Genomic DNA, 20,745 nt, shown 5'->3' on the forward strand with positions numbered 1-20,745 from the left:
GAAGAGACTTGTGTTTCTCCTTGACAGACGTGCTGGGGACAAACCAGTTAGCTAACCATGGGTTTGGTCCACCTGAAAGTACACTGTCAGGCCTTAACTAAAGTTCAGAAAGGGTCCAACTCTTTGAGGTTAGCAACAAAGTGACAGTTCTGCTACCGTGCTAATTCAACCTCGAAATGTCAACACAATAGTAAAATGCATCATGGGCCAAGTTTTAAAGAAAGGACTAGACTACACTGACGACTTCACAACTTCGGTGACATCCAGCTGCTGAGAGGGACCAGGTAGAGCTCAGGAAGCAGAGCTTGTGCCCCAGCTAACTCCCTCTGCCCTGCATGTGAAGATCCCGTTATCAACAGAGTGACTCATTAGCTCCATCCTCCAACTCCAGGAAGATACATTAGAAACAAGGCTGGATGTATGCAAGATCCCTAAGCAGCTAACGAAGGATCTTATAAACCAACCAGGAATCCTATCAAGTCTGTGAAGCCCCAAGGCACTCAGGTCTGTTCTGTGAAAAAGAAGCCATGGCTTTGGACAGATTCTTCCTTCCGGGACTTTCGAGTCTGCCCCATGCCCATGAGAAAGGTTTTGAAATCCACCCCTTAACAAACTGAATTAAAATGTATTTTTTAAAATACATACATTATTTTTTTCAAAACTCTAATCCCAAAATTCACTTTCATTCTTTCCCACTGAAATTTTGGGGAAGGACAGAGGAAGAAAAGGAGGAAAGGAAGAAAAACTGATTCATTTAAGAATTTAAATTATTTCATCTTTTTTATTCTGTGACCTACCATTGAGACAGTCTGTAACAAAAGAACAGCAGTTATTAGATTAGCACAGAGTATATCAGACTAGTGTCCAGGAAAAAGCAACTGTCCCTTTGGCCAGCTCCACTCTCTCAGCAGATTGCTTCAATCCACCCACCCATCCAGAGATAATGGTGCCTAGAGTCCACAAAGACACAGTATGCCAACGACTTCTGATATTTAAATTGCACAAAGATAAAGCTTTAAATGTGGTAATTTTTAAATTTAGACTTATCTTGAAAAGTCTAAGAGTAAAACGACAGAAGGGAGTACCTAGCAAGCTAGCGTGGAACTCTTAGAAAGCAGGGGATGTATCTTCATACAGACCAAGGGGATACATACACATGAAATGCATTTTATGGCGTTCTACATCATTCACTTTCGTACATATTTTGGCATTTAAACAAATATCAAATTAAGCTTTAAGCTAGTAACATAATTTTTATTTTTTTAAATATAAAAAGATAGCCAACCACAAAGTAAGTACAGAAAACCCTCATTTAATATAGATTATGGAAGTTTTAGATATGGCAACAAGGTAGTAGCTTTCTACCACACTAAAATCTAAATGAAACTTTTTCCCATGTTGGTAACAATCTAAAAGCTTTTCAATCTACCAAGAAAAAAAAAAATCTAACATAACCAACAATTTAAGTTAACTGGGAAAGGGAGGAAAGGGATTATTAATCAGAACCACTTGCACACACATGGAAAATGCAGTCACTCCCAAATAGAACCTGACATTGTACATAAATCACAAGATAAACGTGCCTAGTTAACGAGCTGTGATTTTTGTTTAAAAAATAATAGTAATAAAAATAAACTGTTGGGTTATCATTGGAATAATGTAACACATAAGGCTGGAAAATACTGAAATACAGTTAAGAACACAAGTTTACTTTAAAAACACACACATACAAACAAAAAACAATAAAGTTTACCAGAGAAATTCAAGGTGGGACAGGAAAAGGCAGGACTCTCAGTGGGGTGGCCTTTCAGACCACAATATGGTCACATCCCACCCACCCTCACTAACATAAACCCAGGAGAGACTAAACCCACACACAAAGCTTCCTGCTTCTGGACACCTGAACTCCATCCTCTTCAGCAACACTGCCTCCATTCCCTTCTCTCTGGAGCTTCTTCTATTTGTCTACTCTCAGTAAATCCAACGTCCTAGAATCCGTACTGAGGGCAGATCACACTAACTGACCACAGTTAACTACCCAGAGTGAAGACCTCCAATTCTCATAATTCTGTATCTCATCATCAGTATTTGGCACCAGCTGGATAAATAAAGTTATCAGAATCTGTGAGCTCAGACAGGTGGAGTTAAGTCACGACCCAGTACTTGCCATCTACAAATGATTTCAAACTTAAAAGGCAGGGACAAACAGACAGCCACACCAAAATATTTCAGGGTTGGAGAAGAAACACTAACAACAGACAAACCAAACCAGGTTGAGGGGGCTGAACTAGTTGCATGTGTCTGGTAATTAGCAAACCGTGGGCACTTCCCACACTTAAACTAGTTTAAATACAGGCAGATGTCTTCCTACTGTGCTAGGATTTTTCTATATTCATTCTTCTAATCCTTAAAGGTTAAAATCATTTATTCTATAAAGAAATACAGCAAACATGGCCACAGTCTAAATATGTCACTTGTGTCATATGGAAATGGAAATCTGTGTCACTTAAAACGCCTGCACTGTTATTACATCATTATGGTAATTCAGTGGTGCAGGGACCGCCCTCAGCAGAAAGCATGGCTGCCCAGGTTGAACACTAGCACTGCACAGAGAAGCGGTGACAGCCAAGTCCATACAACTCTCTATTTATTTGTGAGTGAGCATTCAATAATGCTCCCAATGAAAAATGGTGCAATAAAGCAACTTTAGTATGAAGAGACAAGAAGCTGTGAAGCCAGTGGCCACTTGGCGCTGCAGAAGGGAAGAGAAAGCAGTCTGCATGAGGGAAGCACGGACTGGGGAGAAGAGAGAGGCACAGGAGGCAGAGCTCAGACGGACAGTGACACGAAGCTGTTGTACTGCTGGATGTTTCGCTTGAGGATGTCTGAGCATGGGCCAAGGACGCGTTCAAACCGAGGCCGGTCCAATTTAACGCACTTCAAAGGGCCACGGGCAACCACAGTGGCAGCCCGAGGACGATTCATCAGCAGGGCAATTTCACCTGGAAAGAGACAGTTAAGACTATCACCTATGGAAACTATTTCCTTAAAGGCTCCACTTCTGAGCAAGTGAACAAAGATGCAATTTTTCTACTAACTTAGTAGAGACCACACAACATTTGTACCAGCTAATAGACAATAAAGTCCCTATAGTCATGCTACAACCCAACACTTAAGGGGCAGAGGCAGGAAGGTGATCGGTTAGAACAAGTTTCACTGTACAATCAAGTCCAGGCAGTCTAGGTTACGTAAGACACAGGTGCACATGCGGGTATGCATGTGTATGTGCACACATGCATTCGTGTGTCTGTGTCCATCTATGAACTGAATAAAGTCAAGTCTTACAGTAGTTCTCTGAGAACCAAGAAAGAGTACAGGTTAAGAAATCTAACAGGTGTGACTATAATCCCAACACTTAGGAGGCTAAGGCAGATCTGGAGAGGACCAGCCTGCACTGTTACCATAGCCGCCTCAAAAACAGAAATAAAGGCAGGCTGTGGTGGTGCCTACATGTAACCCCATCACTCTAGAAATAACAGGTGGGTCTCTGAGTTTGGGGGGCAGCCTGGTCTACAAAGTGAGTTCCAGGTCACACTCTGCCCCAAAACTAAGTAAAGGAATGAAAACAAAACTAATTATGGAAAACTACACTGTCCCACAGATACTCAAACCATGTAATTTTTATGAAGAAATTTAACATACCAAAATAATCCGAAGGCCCCAGTCGTCCCACTTCAACAAATTCTTCATTTTCTGACCGACGCTGCAGCACGGCAGCTGTGCCCTGTAATCACACCAGCAAGAGGCTAAACACACGCTCCTAACCCAGAGGGATTTCACACTGAGCAGTCACTGCTTCCTGGGTGAACTGAGCAGTTATTTCAAACTGTGTATGCGCTGAAGGTCAAATGTGAATGAGAAGTGAGGTCACCCCCACCCCCACTTGCCCTATGCTTTCTGCTGAGCCAGCATCCCACTCGATATCAAGACTCTTCCCAAGCTCAAGCGCTTACAAAGGAGTGAGACAAGCTCAAGCTTGTGGATTCTTTTGAAAGTAAGTTCTTTATAGACTATCACACTCAGGGCTCACACCTCAGTTGGCTGCATTTGCAGTGTGACAAGAGTTCTGACTCCGAAGCTGCTCTCTGGCCCTGCTTCGCAAGCAGGAGGACAGGTGAATGTCTCAGGTGACAGCAACTTGTAGAACTGTAAATCTTTACTAAATAGCCTAAGCAGTTTACATTTTTAAACAATGGCTCAGACTCACCATATCTGTTGTGCTGAGGGGCTTTTTAGTATAGTAAAGAGGAATTTCTCCAATCATGTCTAGGGCCCTTGCAGGATTCTGACTCTAATTTTTAAAAACTGTAGCAGCCTATACACACAAAGTTGTATTTTGAAGTAAAAGGTAACTTTTAAATAAACCTGTCAGGGAGCCCTAAAAACTAAAGCTACAAATCAGAACTGGCTGAACCTCCTGTAGGTGATCCACTCTAAGAAATCAAATGCAGAACTCTATACCTCTAAAATAATAAAGAACTCATCTCCGGGTTCTCCTTGCACCACGATCTTCTGTCCATCTTCAAACTGGACAGGCTCCAGCGCGTCAGCTACTGTGAGACGCTCCCACTTGTCCAGAGACTCTGAAAAAGAAGAATCAAAGGAAATTCTCTACAGATCTGGTACTGCTAAAATAAATAAATAAGTAAATAAATAAATAAAATGCAACCAACTAGCATCCCCACTGGACATCCCAAGAGAACTCCTCCAGGTGAAGGCCGGCCACAGCACCCAGCTTCAGTTGCTCCAAGCCTCAGCAGGACTCGCCTGCAGTTGGCCTTCAGAGCCTTCCTGTAACTCTTAGCTCTTATCAAAGTGCTAAGAAAATGCAATTCTGAACATTACCATCAAGCAAAGCAAACCTTCAAGTAACTAAAGAAATAGCTTCTCTATGTACACCCTTGCAAAGGTTCAAAGTAATTTACCCATTTAACCACTCAGCTGAGTTACCTTGTGAATAACAAGGAGCCAGAAAATAACTTTTGTTTCCAAAGACCCAACTCATATTCAGAATACTAAAACAAATGACAAGTGAGGTGAGAAAAGTCTGAAGCAAAGCAAAGGCAGCCTGTCACCTACCCACAGCCCACACAGGACAGGGCTTAACCTCTCCAGTTCATGTAAGGAAATCTAGAGATATGGTCAATTGACTAGCTCACTTTTACATTTCAACAGGTGTGCATCTTTTCAAAAGAAGCCAACAAAGATATATAACCCATCCCAGACAAAGCCCATCAAACCCATTTCTAGGAGCAGCAGCAGAGGCTGCAGCAGCAGGGATAACTGACTGTCCAGAGCATAAACACACTCCTGTAAAGGAAAGAAAGGGCAACATCTATGCCATCACAAAGCTCCTCCAAGTCTGATGATGGGCTTGCCATATCTTGGCAAACTAAACACACGTAAAAATTACCATTTACTTTGCCAAACTTTTAACACTGTCAAAATGCCATATGATCATGATTAGCAAAAGCAAAACAATAAAAATTTTAAAAATGAAAGCACATGGACTCTAAGACGCTAAAGAAAAGCTGTGCAAGCGCCACACATGCTCCAGGTTATCCGTTCTCCATATGACTACCCGACTCACCTAAAATGGACACTTTACTAAGGAACTCTTCATACATCTTCCTCTTTCGCAGAGTGCTTCCCTATAAATAAAAAAATGTTATGTCCCAAAGAGATGTGATTATCACGTTTCAGAATAATTTATGTTTACATTTTAAACAAACTAAAAGAAAAGTAAATACAAAGCTGGCTGCTACTGCTTCTTCACTCTAACCAATTTTCTCTGTACTGAAGTGTGAGCTCCTGTACAGCTTTGTACAAGCAGCACAGGTATGCAGGCCAAGGGAGGACACAGTTCTAACAAGCACTGAAATGCCAAGCAGTTCTCTAAAGGTAACCAGATGGCTGATGCATGACTGTGCATGAGACCTTCACACTGGGGCTAGCCATCCTCTCAGACCAGGACTCCTCCCACAGGCTGCAGACAGGGAACAGACTCCTACCACTTACAGGTGAGAGAGAAAACAGGCCCACAGTCCTAAGCATAACTAGGCTTGTGCAGCCATACCATCCCAAACACTCTGAATCTCATCTAAGACAAAGTTTACTGGGTATACTTGAAAGAAAACAGGAATATTTTATGTTTTATGACAAACTTTGCTCAAAAGGTAAATAACCTCAGCACTACTACATACATATACTTAAGTGCATATGTACATATGTGCATGTTACACACAACACAGCCACGGGTTCCACATCTGCAGTCAAAATTGCACACCAAAATCCTGGGGGGTAGGGGGGGCGCCCTTGGAGAACAGTCATGGGGTTTGGTGCACAAGATAGAAAACGAGAAAAAAAAAAAAGCCTGAAGCTAAGGAGCTAATGAACATTGACAGTATATTTACACAGACACACACACACACACCAGAGTGCACAAAAGTGTGGAAGGGACATGATGCCCTCTCCCTCAGGCCCAGTGGTATGAAACTGACAAAGAAAAAAAAAAAAAAAAAACATTATTTTAAACAAACAAACAAAACCCGAAGATTTCAAAGCACGCAAGATAGCATATTTTTAAAACTTATGCGTAAATCTGCGTACAGGTTTGTGCACAGGAGGGCAGTGCCCACAGAGTCTAGAAGAATGTATAAGATCCCCTGAAGCTAGAGAGCTACAGCTGTGGCCTGTTTGGTGAAACCAAACTTGGGCCCATGACAAAAGCAGTGCACACTCTTAATTGCTGAGCCATCTCTCTCCAGCACCAGACTGTGTATTTTCAAATAGCTATGGGTAACACCACAAAAACTTAAGAATACAATTCAGAAGGGCTAGCACCATTCACTAAAACAGCTAAAGCTACTCTATAACATCATCACAGACTGTTCAAGCAGTCTCACTGTAAACAGAATGCCTCAGTGGTCTTCTTGCTCTAACAATCCTCTAGGAAGGCAGCGTGAGTTTATTACTGATAACCCGGTATCAGTTTGGAGAACATGATTACTTCTGAATGGCTTCAAATAACATCATGCATTTAAGACCAGTCCAATCCCCATTTGAACTTGGCGATCTTAATCAGCGTCAGTACATGCGTGGATCAGAAGTCTAAGCCACAGCCTCTCACCATGAGGATTCTCCGGTAACTGTCTCGGTCGATGCCCCACAGTTTCACGTTTGTCTTTGCTTTGACAGTGGCTGCTCTGGGTGTTCCATAAATCAAAGCCAGCTCTCCGAAGCTCCCTCCTTCCCCAACACTGGTTGCCCATTCATTATTGACATAGACCTAAAATAAAGATGACATCAGAAAGTGTTTGTCTAGGTAACAAATGTGTTAATTCTCAAACTTTTCCAAAAGGAAGAATTCTGACCATTTATACAATAGGATACACAGTACATCTGCAGACCAGAGCAGAAGCATTACCTTCTGACAGGTTAAATGATCTATAAATACATAAGGTGCCCTATCGGGATGAGGAGTTGAAATGTTCAGACAAGCATTAATATCAAATGGCATACGTTTACAAAATGCTGTGCTGGGCACCTTACGTGTATTAGGTCACTGACTTTTCTAATAATTCTATAAGACTAATGCAACTTTCATATTCTCTTTACTAGCTTAAAACAAAAAGCAGGGGGCTGGAGAGATAGTTCAGTGGTTAAGAGCACTGACTGCTCTTCCAGAGGTCCTGAGTTCAATTCCCAGCAACAACCTCCCAGCAACCACATGGTGGCTCACAACCATCTGTAATGGGATTGGATACCCTCTTCTGGTACGTCTGAAAACAGTGACAGTGTACTCATATACATAAAATAAAAATAAATCTTAAAAAAAAAAAAAAAAAAAAAGCAGACTTTTTAAAAGCTGAACTATTTCAAAGCGGTGCCCTGAGTTTTTACAGCATAGCATACATACACTTTCCAATGCTACCCCAGTGAAAGTAGTGAACGGGCATGTATATATAGGCAAGCTACCTCTAAAAACTTTGTCATAAAAATACTTGTAAGTGTTGATAGAATTGGCTTAACAAGGCTATCATCATTTGCCCTTGCAAACACTATGCTTACTGCTTAGAAATTAAGTTAAAATCAAGATTATCAACATATTTTTCCTATTATTAACTCTTACATCCATTTCTCCTTGATCAATCACGTAGAAATTATCCCCTTCATCACCTGGAAAAGAGTAAAATGTCAGGATCATTAATGAAACAATAACTTTTTAATTAACATAGAATAGTGAATTTATGGGTGGATGTCAAGTGACTAGACTTAAGGGAAAAACAAGCAACTTTAAAAAAACAACAACAACATGAAATTAACCACTCCTTTTGGTCATCTCACAATCTTTTAAAACTGCACTTTAATAAAGCAATTTATGGGACCCATGAGAAGGCTCAGAGTGTAAAGCATCTATTGCCAAGTCAGAGAAGCTGAGTTTGACCTCTGGAACCCACACAGAGGAAGGAGAAACCACAGGATGTCTTCTGAGATCACACACCAGTGCTGCAGCAGGCATAAGCGCCTGCACGTGTGCTCACACACATTCACAAAATAAAGCAACAAAATGTAATTGTGAAAGTGTTAAACCAATTATGCACACAAAGTTAAGGGCTACGGAATGTACAAATACAAACTACTCAACGGTTACTAACAAATGGCCACTCTGCCACAAAAACGGGGAAATACTTAGCTTATAGAGCTCCAAGAAAATGTGAGGAATAAGAGAAAGAGAAAATATCCAATACATAAGACTCTTGTTAGTCTACATGGGCAAAAATGGTTAATTAAGCTTCTGCAGGAGGCGCACAGCCATGTAACAGACGAGCTACACAATGCAGAGTGGGTGACTGTGCAAATGTGGCTATTAATAACAAAAGGACATGAGAATTACTACTCTGAAGTTGCACACTATCCAATGTAGCACAGGTATTCCCTTTGATGGTGACTGTAGTCAGAAATATTGATCCCATAGACTAAGTGTTCCTTTTAACTTAAGAGAGCTGCTTAGTGAAGAACTAAGATCCAATACTAATGCTAAGACCCAGCACGCTCACACCGACGCACATATACACATACACACACACACACCTTTCTTGTAGTCACAGTACACGCCAGCAGCCCTTACCTTGCTGAATAACCGTTTCTCCAGCAATAAAGGAGACTGGAAACATAGCATCAAAAATGTCACTGCAGGACAAAAGAGGCCTGGGGTTAGACTTGAACCCTTAGCATCAAAGCTCTCAGGTTCTCAGTCCTATCAGGTGGCAAACAGCCAAATGCCTAGAACCTTCAACAATAGCACAAATGTGGCACCAGCACCCCTGGGAAACTGTGCGAACAGAACCTGCACCTACCTTCTCTCATTATCGTCAAGGTGTGAAAATAACACATTCTTTTCGATGGCCTTGGCCAAAGCAGCCATTGTCTTATAATCTTTTGGTATAACCTAGAAAAATATTAAAGATTGAATGACAACCTAGAAACCAAAGACACTTCATAACTGCAACTTGCATTTCAATTAAATGCCATGCCACAGAATGGTATTTAAACAATACCAAACAGGGTACTTTAAGTTAATATTTTCACTATAAGATACCTGTATGACTCACAAAGTACTGTACAAATACTGATTAATCCCCTTGCCTAGAGCCAGGCTTATATTTAAGGATCTGTACTTGATTCCAAGTTAACAAATAAATAGAAAACACCTAGACCAAGATCATTTTTCTGAGGCGTGACTAAGATATTTTATAACAATTGGTCATTTTGTAAACTGTGATACAGTATTATTAGTTTCACAAGCATCAAGTACCTGGAACCAATTTCCCCTAAATGGTAAAGCCTAACTCAAATGACTAGCAGGCTCTGAGAAGAGCTGACCAGGACAAATATAACTTGTAGGATAACAGGTTAGAGCCAAACCTGAATTACAGAGTATCAAGAGACGAATAGCATGAGCTAAGAGAAGGGGAGGACTACCTGCTTCTGCTACAAAAGACCAGTGAATTGCTCACTGGTTTATAGTCACTACTTGCCCTCTCTTGTGGAGCTATTACAGAAGTCTGTTCTCAGCACTAACAAGTGCATCCTTGTCTGTCTTTGCAACAGAGTATACCTGCATCACAGGAACACAGCTACCTGAAGGCCTCAGCGACAGCCCACCGTTTAGAGAGCCAAGCTACCTTTCTAACATAGGACGCAGCATCCTCCTCAGTGTAAACTTCAGCACTGATAGCACCTCGGCGCCGGCGGCCCTTCACCACTGGATTGGGGGGTGGAGGAGAGATCTCATCCTCCCTTGAGTCAGTACGGATGCCGCTTTTCTGTAGACTCTGAATCTGTCTTGCCTCCTCCTGAAAGAAGGTTGTACTTTAGAATCTGAAAGCTGGCCCCTCTAATCCCAGCCATAGCCCAGCTCACATCAAACCCCTTCCAGTGTCCATGTAATTAAGAACAAGTCGGTTCCAAGTTGGTGGGAAGAGGGGTGAAAGGGCAACAGAGTAAAATCTGAGAAAAATCACTCTGGCATGGTGCCAGGGTCGCCCAGCACAGGCCATTAGTGGCAAGGAGTCAAGTCACATGAAGACTGAAACCTGATATCCTTTTTCTTTAATCATCCTCACACTAACAGTCAGTCACCTTCATTCATTTCACCCATTCTCTGACCCCTCCAAAACATCTTTTAAATTCAAATTAACTTAGCAGTAAGCAAATTATTTAGAATAAAAGTGATTTTTAAAAACTTAAACTATTTGTCTCCTACACAAATACTCTTGTGTAGCTTTTGTCCTACTTCTGGCAAGCAGACCAATCTGTGGAGTGTATATATCTCGGAAAAGGTGAGGACTGACTACCAAGAGGCTACGAGAGCTCCCTTTCACTAGTGTAGTCTACTAGTGCAAAGCTCTATGTCTTCAGAGGAAAGCTACCAACCCAGAAAACAAGGCAAACTGAGAAAAACAAAAATCACTGTATGCATCTAACCCTGAGCACATTCACTTCGTGACTCAGTATTCTAGTACTTCTGCTTCTACATCTAAAACAAGCTCCTGTGTGAAATGAAATGGAAACAAATCTTCTGATTAAGCTTTTTTCTTCAAAATAAAGCATTGGAAACAGTCAACATGACTAGCAGACACAGTTATATTGTATTCATACAACAGGGTGCCACCCTGTGTTAGAAAACACACATAACTGTCAGGGCAAGGGAGTTAGTTCAGTCAATAATGTGCTCGAACAATCCTAAGGACCTGAGGTCCAACCCCCAAACCCACTTGAAAAAGAGAGACAAGGCACAAACTTGTAATCCCAGCACTGGGGACAAGACAGTCCCAGCTCACTGGCTGGCCAGCCTGGAAGACCCAAGCCAAAGATATATCTGTCTCAAAAGAACAAATAGACGGCTACTAGGGAACAGACCCAGGGCTGTCTTCAGCCTTCCACACTCCTACTACGTGAGCTTATACAGACATATGCACACAAAGAAAAAAAATAAAACACTGTTTCAGAAATGAATGTATCTGTAAATGCCCACAGATTACCTCCAGAACACAGGCTACAGGAAAAAGCAGTAACGGGGTGGGAAGATCTTTCACTGTTAAACCCTTCTAAACCAGCTCACTTTCAGTCTCCGACTCATTTAAAACTGTGTGTTTTAGAAAACTCACTCATTTCATACAGGCAGTCCTAGTGACTGGTGAGCCCTTCCTGTCCCATATTAACACAGAACAAGTCTCCCTTAAGTTCAAAGCATTTAAAAAGAAAGAATGAAAAAAAAAAAAAAAAAAGGAAGGAAGGAAGAAAAGAAAATTCTAGACCCCAAACTAATCATTGTCATTTCAAAAAAACTTCAGTAAGAAATTCAAAATGAGGGGCTAGGGAGGTAGCTCCATTGGTCAAGGGCCTGCAGTGAGCATGAGGACCCCAAGTTCTGATCCCCAGCACTCAAGGAAAAGTGGGACTGAGCAGACAGAGACACGCAGATTCCTTTAACACTTGGACCAGCTAGTCTACACATTTAAGCAATCAGTGACCTGCAAGTTCAACGGGAGTTCTTGCTTTAAAAAGGTAAGAGAGTACAGACACCAATCCCTGGCCTCTACATGCATGCATATACACATGTACCCACTAACATGCACTACACTCACAAACACTTACATGTACTGCACATGCATGCGTGCGTACACACACACACCTCACAAATGAAGTCTTATTTAGGACTGTATTTTAGTTAACCAAATTTTAAAGGTAATTTTGAAATAACAAAAGCATTCTGCTATTAACAGTCTTGTGGATTCCAGTGAGTCAGAGCCATTACTGAGCTCATCCATTTCTAGCTATACAAGGGCACACTGTTCTATCCTTACTCTGCGTCTTCCCCAAGCTCTGAATCTAGTTACTGGTAGGGAATGTTCCTGACTCCTCTTTTCATGCTCCAAGCTAGACTGAGCTTAACGCTCTCCATTCTTAGGTTCACACTGTTTCTTCTCCCACTCTCCTAAGTGTCGATTTCTTCCCTGCCTTTGTCATCTTTCTCTGTAGACAAGCTTCCCACCCCAGTCTTCAGGCTTGGGCCATAGAATGTAAGTGGACATGTCATACTATGTACGTTACTGTGGTCTGCCTTTGGTGGCCTTGAATTTCTGTTCTTTCTCTGACTTACCAGCAAGCCCTAGCCCTACCAGACCTGAACCCCTGAGTGTAACTGACCTCGCTGTCTGGCCTCCTGAACAAGATGTGAGAAAGCTCTGATACGTTCCCTTATACGGGGAACTCAGTATAGACATTTATGTCACTCCAGCTATAGTGGGAACCTGGTCTGGTAAGGCTAGATAATGGCTGTTCTCTCCACTCAGACCCAGAACAAGATACACAAAGTAAAGACAAGATAGATAGACACATGACCAAGAAATGCACCAATCATGGCAAGTCACTACAATTCCAGGTTTACATGTTGTTGCTGAAAAATCCAAATCCTAGGACCCCAGCTATGATTTAACTTCCTTTAGATTCAACTGTTGCCTCAGGAAAATGGTGTTAATACCCTACCGTACACATCTGAAGTAATGGGAAAGAGAAAGACTATGTGTGTGTGTGTGGGGGGGGGGGGGATTCACATACTATTTGGCACACTCAAAATAGCTACAATTCCTCTTCTCTACCAGACAGGTAAGGTTCTAATAAATGCAGACATAATAGGACATCTAGTAAATTCCAGGCACAGTGATCTGAACTAAAACGTAGCTGTCTCCACTGACCATTCTATACATTTCTTCTAAAGCCACTGAATTTTCCAGAAACATAACCCCTGGGTAATGGGGAAGGAGATGGTAAGAATGTAATAGTTTATTTTCTAACATAAAACTTAACACATGATTTTTGAAATGGCTTTGTTAAAAAAGCCAAAAATCTAGTAAATTAAAAACCGAAATAGAATATTCATTCTCACTCACACACACACACACACACACACTCTCTCTCTCTCTCTCTCTCTCTCTCAACTCTGTCAAGTTGAAAAAGAACCTCAGTGTACAAGAAAGGTGTCTTATTATGCACCTTCTCCTGGGGGAGGGGGAAAGCACATTAATTCTAAAATCCTACCTGCGGAGAAACTATGACAGTGATTATTTGCTGCTTTCTACCTTGGTTAGTCCTTAAAGCCTATGGTAAATACAGGCTTTGAAATTAGTGTCATGTACTCAACACTCCCTATAAAAAGACAGGCACTTTATGTTTCACCAACTTAATCCTCCCATTTGATTTCTATTGATGTCTGAAGAAGAGGGATCACCTTACCGTGACCCATTTCAGAACCAGATCTCCAGGAACGCACTTGATTTCAAAACAGAGCATACTCCTGGCCAGTATGTCCATTATTCAGCGATTGCTTAAGAGAAAGCCAGCATTTCTACTGACAAATCCAAAATGGCGAAACTATGCAGAGACTGCTCAGTTGTCTTCCCTTCCAGTTGATCTAATCACAATCACATCATTTTAAGTTTCCAAGGAAACAGTATAAAATACCTGCTTACTGAGCTACTCAAATGCTTCTTAAAATTTTCATATTCATATTTTTATGTAAAAACTTGCCTAGTAAGAAACTGCCCTAACCAACATAAATATTGCAGATATTTCTATTGTACAATTCAGTATTAAACATATGCCAGAGAAATGAGCCCCAGTATTCTGAACCTCTTCAAAACTTGAACTTTCACAGCAAAATAGTAAGTTTACCTCCAATGACTTACAGAAGAAAGTCAAATCAACTACTTAAAACACTGGGGGATCCAAACTTTTGCATTCACCATTTCTTGAGAAAGTGCATTGAAGCACCATTCTATATGCGAAACTGTAATTCTGCTTAAAGATGCACATCCTGCAGGCTGGAGAGAAGGCTCTATAGTCAAGAGCACTTGCTGCTTTTTGCAGAGGACTCAGAGGTTCAGTTCCCAGAATGCCATTCAGTAACTCTAGCTCCAGAGGAGCAGACAAAAACATTCACACACATAAAAATAAGTAAATCTTTAAAAGAAAGAAATGCGAATCCTGTGTTTTTGGGGGTGGGGAGTGCAACAACAAAGAATAAAAATCAAATCGCATATTTTATGGGAAACAAGCACTAACCAAAATTATAAGCATAGTAAACTTGATAACCATCAATCTCCTATCTTCCCTTTATACAGCTAATTCACCCAACAGTAAAACAAGAATTCAGAATTTGTTAGGCTTAGACTACCCTAAACTAGACACAAACCTATTTCTATAGTTTTAAAGGTGGGATAAACTAAAAGCTCACCTGCTTTGTTGAAGAAAAGCATGAACTGCTTTTAACTACTTCTCAATTCACTGCCACTCCTTTTGATCGATTCTGTTATCTATTTTACATATTTTTTCAGATAGTTAAAACCAACAACCGTCTGGAAATCCTGTATTAGCCACACAAGCAATACCAATTTGATTTCTGGCAAGTTCTAATTAAAATTACTAAAAAAATCCTTCACTGCATGATAATCTGAATTTCTGCTTGACTTCTTATTTGGTCAGAACTCCTCTTGCCCTAATGTCACAAATCAGTGACATTCAGAGGCACTAAGCACAGCAACTGTCGTGGTCATCAAATTGCTCCCTCATGCATTTACCTTCTCCAGCCTCTCAAAGTATTCCCGAAGGAATGCCATGGGCCTCTCGGGCCTCGCGGTGCACAGCTGCACGATGGAGTCCTTCAGCAGGGCCTGGATGTTGTGCTTCTGCACATAGAGCTCGCATTCCCGGAGGCTCCGCTCTTCCTCACTGGTTGCCATACTGCCAGACGCCATGGTTCTCTGAGAGGAAAAGCACACACGTGCTGGGTAAGCTATAAGCACAAATACAAATTTGGGCTGACATATTTAAATTCACTAGACAGTACATTCATATGTTTCTTTTCCTTACTCAACAGAGTTCATGTTTAAAGAGGAGGTAGGGGTTGGATACGAACTATCCCAAGTTTCTACGTTCTGTCTCAGCTGGGCAGGTCACTCAGAGAAGACCCTTAGCTCCTGGGAGGAAGTATGAGCCAGTGTGCCCTGCTGAGCAACTGAGACAGTGCTGAGGCCCCATGGCCTTAAGGGACTTTCATTCAGTTCTCTTGCAAAAGACATCATGATGATGACGTGGGAAATGTGTAAATGGTAAACAGGACAGAGAATTACCAGGGCACACAGGTCCGCTCTAAGTGAAAGCACAGATCACAAAGAAGAACACCTGACATTCCCCTGTGTGCACCTCCCATCCCATGAGCGCAGCTAATGTCACAGCAAGCCACAAGGGCAAAGACGCCGATTAGCCAAATATTAGTGGAATCGAATTTTCTGAAACACAAAAGCAGCCTTGGTGCCTTTTCTCAGCAATCTCTCATTCTGTTATCTTTTACTAAACCCCAGCCCTTGACTTAGTAATGCAATTACCAGCAGAAGGAGTTGAAAGGCTATAGTACAGAAAAACAAGTAACGTCTACCAGGCAAACTAAGACTTTCTTCATCTGGACAGGAATACGTTAGAATACTCTGATTTAAAGCTTACAGGATAACTCAATAGGTAAAACTGAATTTGAACGACATTAATGTGAAATAGAAACACAATAATGAGCAGCCAACCTGCCTCAGAATTAAATGCTCAGTACTTTAAGCAGCCATTCCGTTTTCCTGCTAACTCCTAATTACTAAGCACTTGAGATTAGAAGATGACTCCCTCTCCACTCTGCATACCAATTCAACATAGCCACTCTTCAAACTATAACGCTCACAGACCCAGTAAGGTTAAACTGGGAATTTTTTTTTTAAATGCCAAGATAAAGAGCCATTTTAAAGTGCTGCACTAATATTTTGTTTTGACAACTTTTAAAATAAAGGTCAATACTAAGCAACAAACAGACCAGGAGGAAATTTGCAGCTCCATGGCAAGCACAGAAATTAGAAACCATGGCCAGACACACACACACACACACCACTGTTAGTTCAGAATTAACACTAAAGGAAAGATTTTTACTGTCAGGTATCATTTGTTCTGGCTGTGCTTCCAGGTCAGACAATCATAGGGAACAAAGAATCCACTTCAGTGGAATTTTCTCCATTTCAAATACTGAAGACCACCAGGAATGTGGATAAAAACAAATTATGCTCCAAAGCATCCTGTCTTATTTCAAGAATGTCAGCACATATATTTAACTGATCAGAGAAATCCTTCTTAGATCTGGTGAAAAATGGCGTATGCATTACAAAGACCAAAAGGCAGGCGCAGGTAAAGAAAATACAAACACTCCCCCAAATTACTGCAGTCATCATGTGAAACCCCAAAATAACCTAATTTCATAGCCTTAGTATTTTTAATCGGGTATGTCTCGGTTCCATGTCTGCACTTACTTTTTAAAAACCCAACGACTTAGCTTCCCTCCAAAACAAACACTTTAAAACCATCGTCACTGCACCGCCGCGTATTCCTAAGAGGGGAGATTCTTGAGGAAATTCGGTTCTGATGAAACTCTCGCTTTCAGAAGGACTACACTGGAGGACATATTTAAAACGCTTTGAGAGCCTGTTGCTGACAGGGCCCACATCTCCTGAAGGATGCCAAGTAACACTAGCACCGCCTTGGGGGTCATCATCTAATGCGAGCTTTCACGTCTCTGCTCTAGAAACCTATCTATCTTGGCTCCCTCAAGTCATCGGCTGTCCCCACCCCCGCGCTGAGCTGGAGGGGTTAACTGGCGTCGCGTATTTTCACGAGGGAGGGCAGGAAAGTGCCCTTCACTTCACTTAGGCCACGGTCACGATCACAGAGTGCAGAAAGACGACCCCCTCATCCCCCACCAGGCAGGAGGCCTGGGAAGGCTGGGGTGGGCGGTGGGGGGATGACGGGGACTGGAAATCGGGAAAGGTCGAGGAGTGGGAAGAGGGACAAAGGGAAATGGAGCGAGGCTGAAATCACCGAGTGGAGGGGTGGAGGGAGACGAGCCCGCGAAGAGGAGGGGGACCCGGTGCAGAAAAAACCACCAAGCAGGCATGAAGGCTACAGCCGAGTGGCGAGGAGAGACAGAAAAGCCATGGCGGATTCCGGTTTAAAAAAAAAAAAAAAAAAAAAATCATCGAGCTGTTGTCCTTCAGGAAGTGGGGGAGGGAGGACGGGCGCGGAGGCCGCGGCGCGCGGGGGCGGAGGCGGCCAGGGAGCCGAGGGAGGCCGAGCGCAGCGCAGGACCGGGGATCAGGAGACGCTGAGGCCGGGGGCGGGACGGCGGGGGGCACGATCAGTCTAGAGCCCCGCGGGGAGGGGTGCCGGTGCGGCCCGGGGGAGAGAGCGAGGCCTGCGGGAGGCACCGAGGCCGCCTCGGAGGCGCAGGGGGTGCGGCCGTCCCCCCGCAGCGCGCTCCCCGGGGCGCCATCTTGGCTCGCTCCCGCGCCTTCAGGAACGCGCAGCGGAGCGCCGCGGCCGGCGGCTCTCCGGTCAGGCCTCCGGCCCGCACTCACCTGAGGACGGGCGGCGGCGCGGGAGGGACTAGCGCAGGGCGAGGCTGCCGGGGTACCGAGCGTCCACAGGGCTCAGCTCGCAGCCTCACTCCACTCTGCGATAGCGGCTCCGCGACGGCTCCACCGGAAACCAGCCGACCGCGGCCAATCAGCGTTCGGCTGCTGACGTCAATGCGCCTCTCTCTGGCCAGAGCGGTTGCCTTGGCAACCTTAAAGGCGCAGACGCCTAGGTTCCTCCTCCGCCCCCCACTACGACTACCACCACCCCACCACCACCAACCACCCCACCCTTAGCCTGTCATCTTCTAGCAAGAACCTTTCTTTTGCAGGGCATCTCTCCATCTTATCTTGTCGCGTATACGCAGCCCCTTCCTGGCTCCCATCTTTTCCTTCTCTTCCCGCTAACCCGTTTCTGTCTCCTTTTTTCACTTGCCCCTTCCTTACCAGGTGTGGGGCGGGGAGGGGTCTCTAGATTGTTCTGCTTTTGGAGATGTCGGCCTCTCCTCCGTTCTTCAGGGGGCTCTTGCGTCTGCCTCCCTCCACGCCTCTGCCTTTTCTCCCTCCCTTCAACCCTCCTCCCGCAGACCCACGTGGGACGTTTCGGTGACAGGTGGGCGACGCCGCCCTGGGTCCTATGGGGCGGCGGGCGGGGGGGGGGGGGTTACAGGACGCTGGGAGGACAAGGAGATTCCTGCTGTTTTCCAGCCCTTGGAAGAGGAGAAGGCCCTAGGGGATCTGCCAGAGCTGAGTGCAAGCGGATGCTGGGATGCTTCTGATGGACAGAGTGCACATCCTGTGTAGACCCCCGCAATACCTAGGGTTCCGGGCTCGGCCTGTCATCCGGTCCAGGAAATCTGAGCCTCTATCAAGCATCTGCTTAGCTAATCTGACTGCTGTCTCCTCTAGTGAGCTGCCATCAGTGGAGGCCCCACAGTGCCTACAGAAGCACCAGACATAAGAAAAGACTTCCAAGAGGAGCCGAGAGTTCTGATAATGCCCTATCCTCCCTATCATGCAGGACTGCGTGGTGGGTAGGACAAATCAAGTCATTGACCTAGCAAGAAATCTGAGCTGCATGAAAAAGCAGGAGAAAAAGAGACTTCGTTATTCCTTCAGTCAACTTTCCCCTTAAGTATGTGAAGATGAAAGCAGGAGACAATTTTAGGCATATGTAATTAAATAAATAAAGTGAGCCTAAATAAATACATAAATAAAATAGACCCTCGCCATGTATGGTTCTGAGGAGCTGCAAGTTGTTAACAACCTGGCTCGTGTATGTTCGTTCTAGGGCAATGTGTGTAGAAAATACCATGAATTTAACACTTCATACCAGAAAGGGTTACAATATCTCCTGCATAATTTTCACGCTGGTCCCCAGTTAAGATATTTGGGCTAAATGGTGTTTGGAAAATTCACCTTTTTAAGCCTGTCTTTGTCCCCGGGTACCCCAGACTATGATAAGGGCCCTGAATATTAGTTATGAATACCCCCTGGTAGTCAGAGGAAGGAAGGGGGAAGAGAAGGAAGTTGCTCCCTCTGCAGCTTCTCCCCAGCATGTTGGCTATTGGCTTTTTTTTTTTTCCAGAGATGGGTGGAATGGAAGATGAAGGACCTAGACTCAGTCATATAGACTTTCACCCTCTCCAGTGCAAAGAAAGGCTGATACACTCATCCCTAAGCTGGCAAACGGGAGAGGAAATCTGATAGCACTGAGCATGCCTGGTCATGTTCTGAGGAAAGGGAAAAAAAAAAAAAAAAAAAAAAAAAAAAAAAACACTGCAGATAAATCCAAGTTTGTTTGCAGGCTCTGCCATCTCCAGTGACAAACTTAATCTCCTCGAGACTCATTTTCCTCCATCCCGAAGGGATAACTGGGACTGTATTAACATTGATTAATAAAAGCAAACAAGTGTAAAGCACCTACTACATTTGTAAACTGTCCTAGGTGCTTCAGACAAACTGATAATCATTCTATGATGTTATCGTTTTGGAAAGAACGTGACACAGAAAGACTGTAGTTTGCATGGGTCAAACCCAGGCAGTGATTGTAAACCAACCTCTTTTGCAGCATGCAACACACAAACACACACACACACACACACACACACACAGTGCCCTCCATACAGTGTAGGAAACATTTAATGAGAGTTTTCTTCCTATTCCTCTCCCTTCCTAACTGCAAGGTTAAGTGCCAATGATTTTATGTCCAACATTAGTGTTAACCTTCCTAAGGCAGCTAAGCCAGGTTAGAAGAAGGAAACGAGCAAGCTGGAAGACATTGAGCCTGATGTTTGGAGTAACAGCTGCTTCCCTGCTAAGACCTGGCTGTGTGTCCCCCATTCAGCTGCATGCAGGCACCAGTCCAGCCACCACCGTTTCCTGTGTCAGCCACAATCAACCTTGTTCTGGCTGCCAGATTCTCATATGCTAGGGCTTTAGGAGACAAAAAGGGAAATGGGCAGCGGATAGTTGAGCCCGGGAGGGTTCATCGAGACAGCTGTTGTGAAAATCCAACAGCCTCCGGCTTTCCAAAGGGCACAAATGTGCTTGCAATGTCACTTGGCCACTCTGAGAATACCAACCCACCAATTACATGGCAGAAATAACAGTTGTCTGACTGTAACATCTTTAAGAATTCCCTTCCCCAGAGACCCTTTGCCCTAGACTCAAAAGCTCTGTC

At 43.5% G+C, this 20,745-nt stretch overlaps 1 protein-coding gene across 3 annotated transcripts; it reads right to left on the reverse strand.

The window, feature by feature from the left end:
• Positions 1-761: 761 nt before the first annotated feature.
• On the reverse strand, positions 762-18,657 carry Prkar1a (protein kinase cAMP-dependent type I regulatory subunit alpha). Of its 3 annotated transcripts, none has more exons than XM_034505189.2 (11): positions 18,510-18,657; positions 15,204-15,386; positions 10,248-10,418; positions 9,420-9,511; positions 9,191-9,252; positions 8,192-8,238; positions 7,190-7,348; positions 5,651-5,711; positions 4,522-4,643; positions 3,703-3,784; positions 762-3,002 (listed from the first exon to the last, which is right to left on the reverse strand). In XM_034505189.2, the coding sequence occupies exons 2-11, from the start codon at positions 15,378-15,380 to the stop codon at positions 2,830-2,832; spliced, it is 1,146 nt and encodes a 381-aa protein (XP_034361080.1). In that variant the 5' UTR covers positions 15,381-15,386; positions 18,510-18,657; the 3' UTR covers positions 762-2,829. The 3 variants fall into 3 exon arrangements, with proteins under 3 accessions (XP_034361080.1, XP_034361079.1, XP_034361081.1); XM_034505188.2 differs by lacking the exon at positions 18,510-18,657 and adding an exon at positions 18,066-18,220; XM_034505190.2 differs by lacking the exon at positions 18,510-18,657 and adding an exon at positions 17,530-17,822.
• Between the last annotated feature and the right edge of the window lie 2,088 nt (positions 18,658-20,745).

Source organism: Arvicanthis niloticus, chromosome 6 (genome assembly GCF_011762505.2).
Source record: "Arvicanthis niloticus isolate mArvNil1 chromosome 6, mArvNil1.pat.X, whole genome shotgun sequence".
Taxonomy (NCBI): Eukaryota; Metazoa; Chordata; class Mammalia; order Rodentia; family Muridae; genus Arvicanthis; species Arvicanthis niloticus.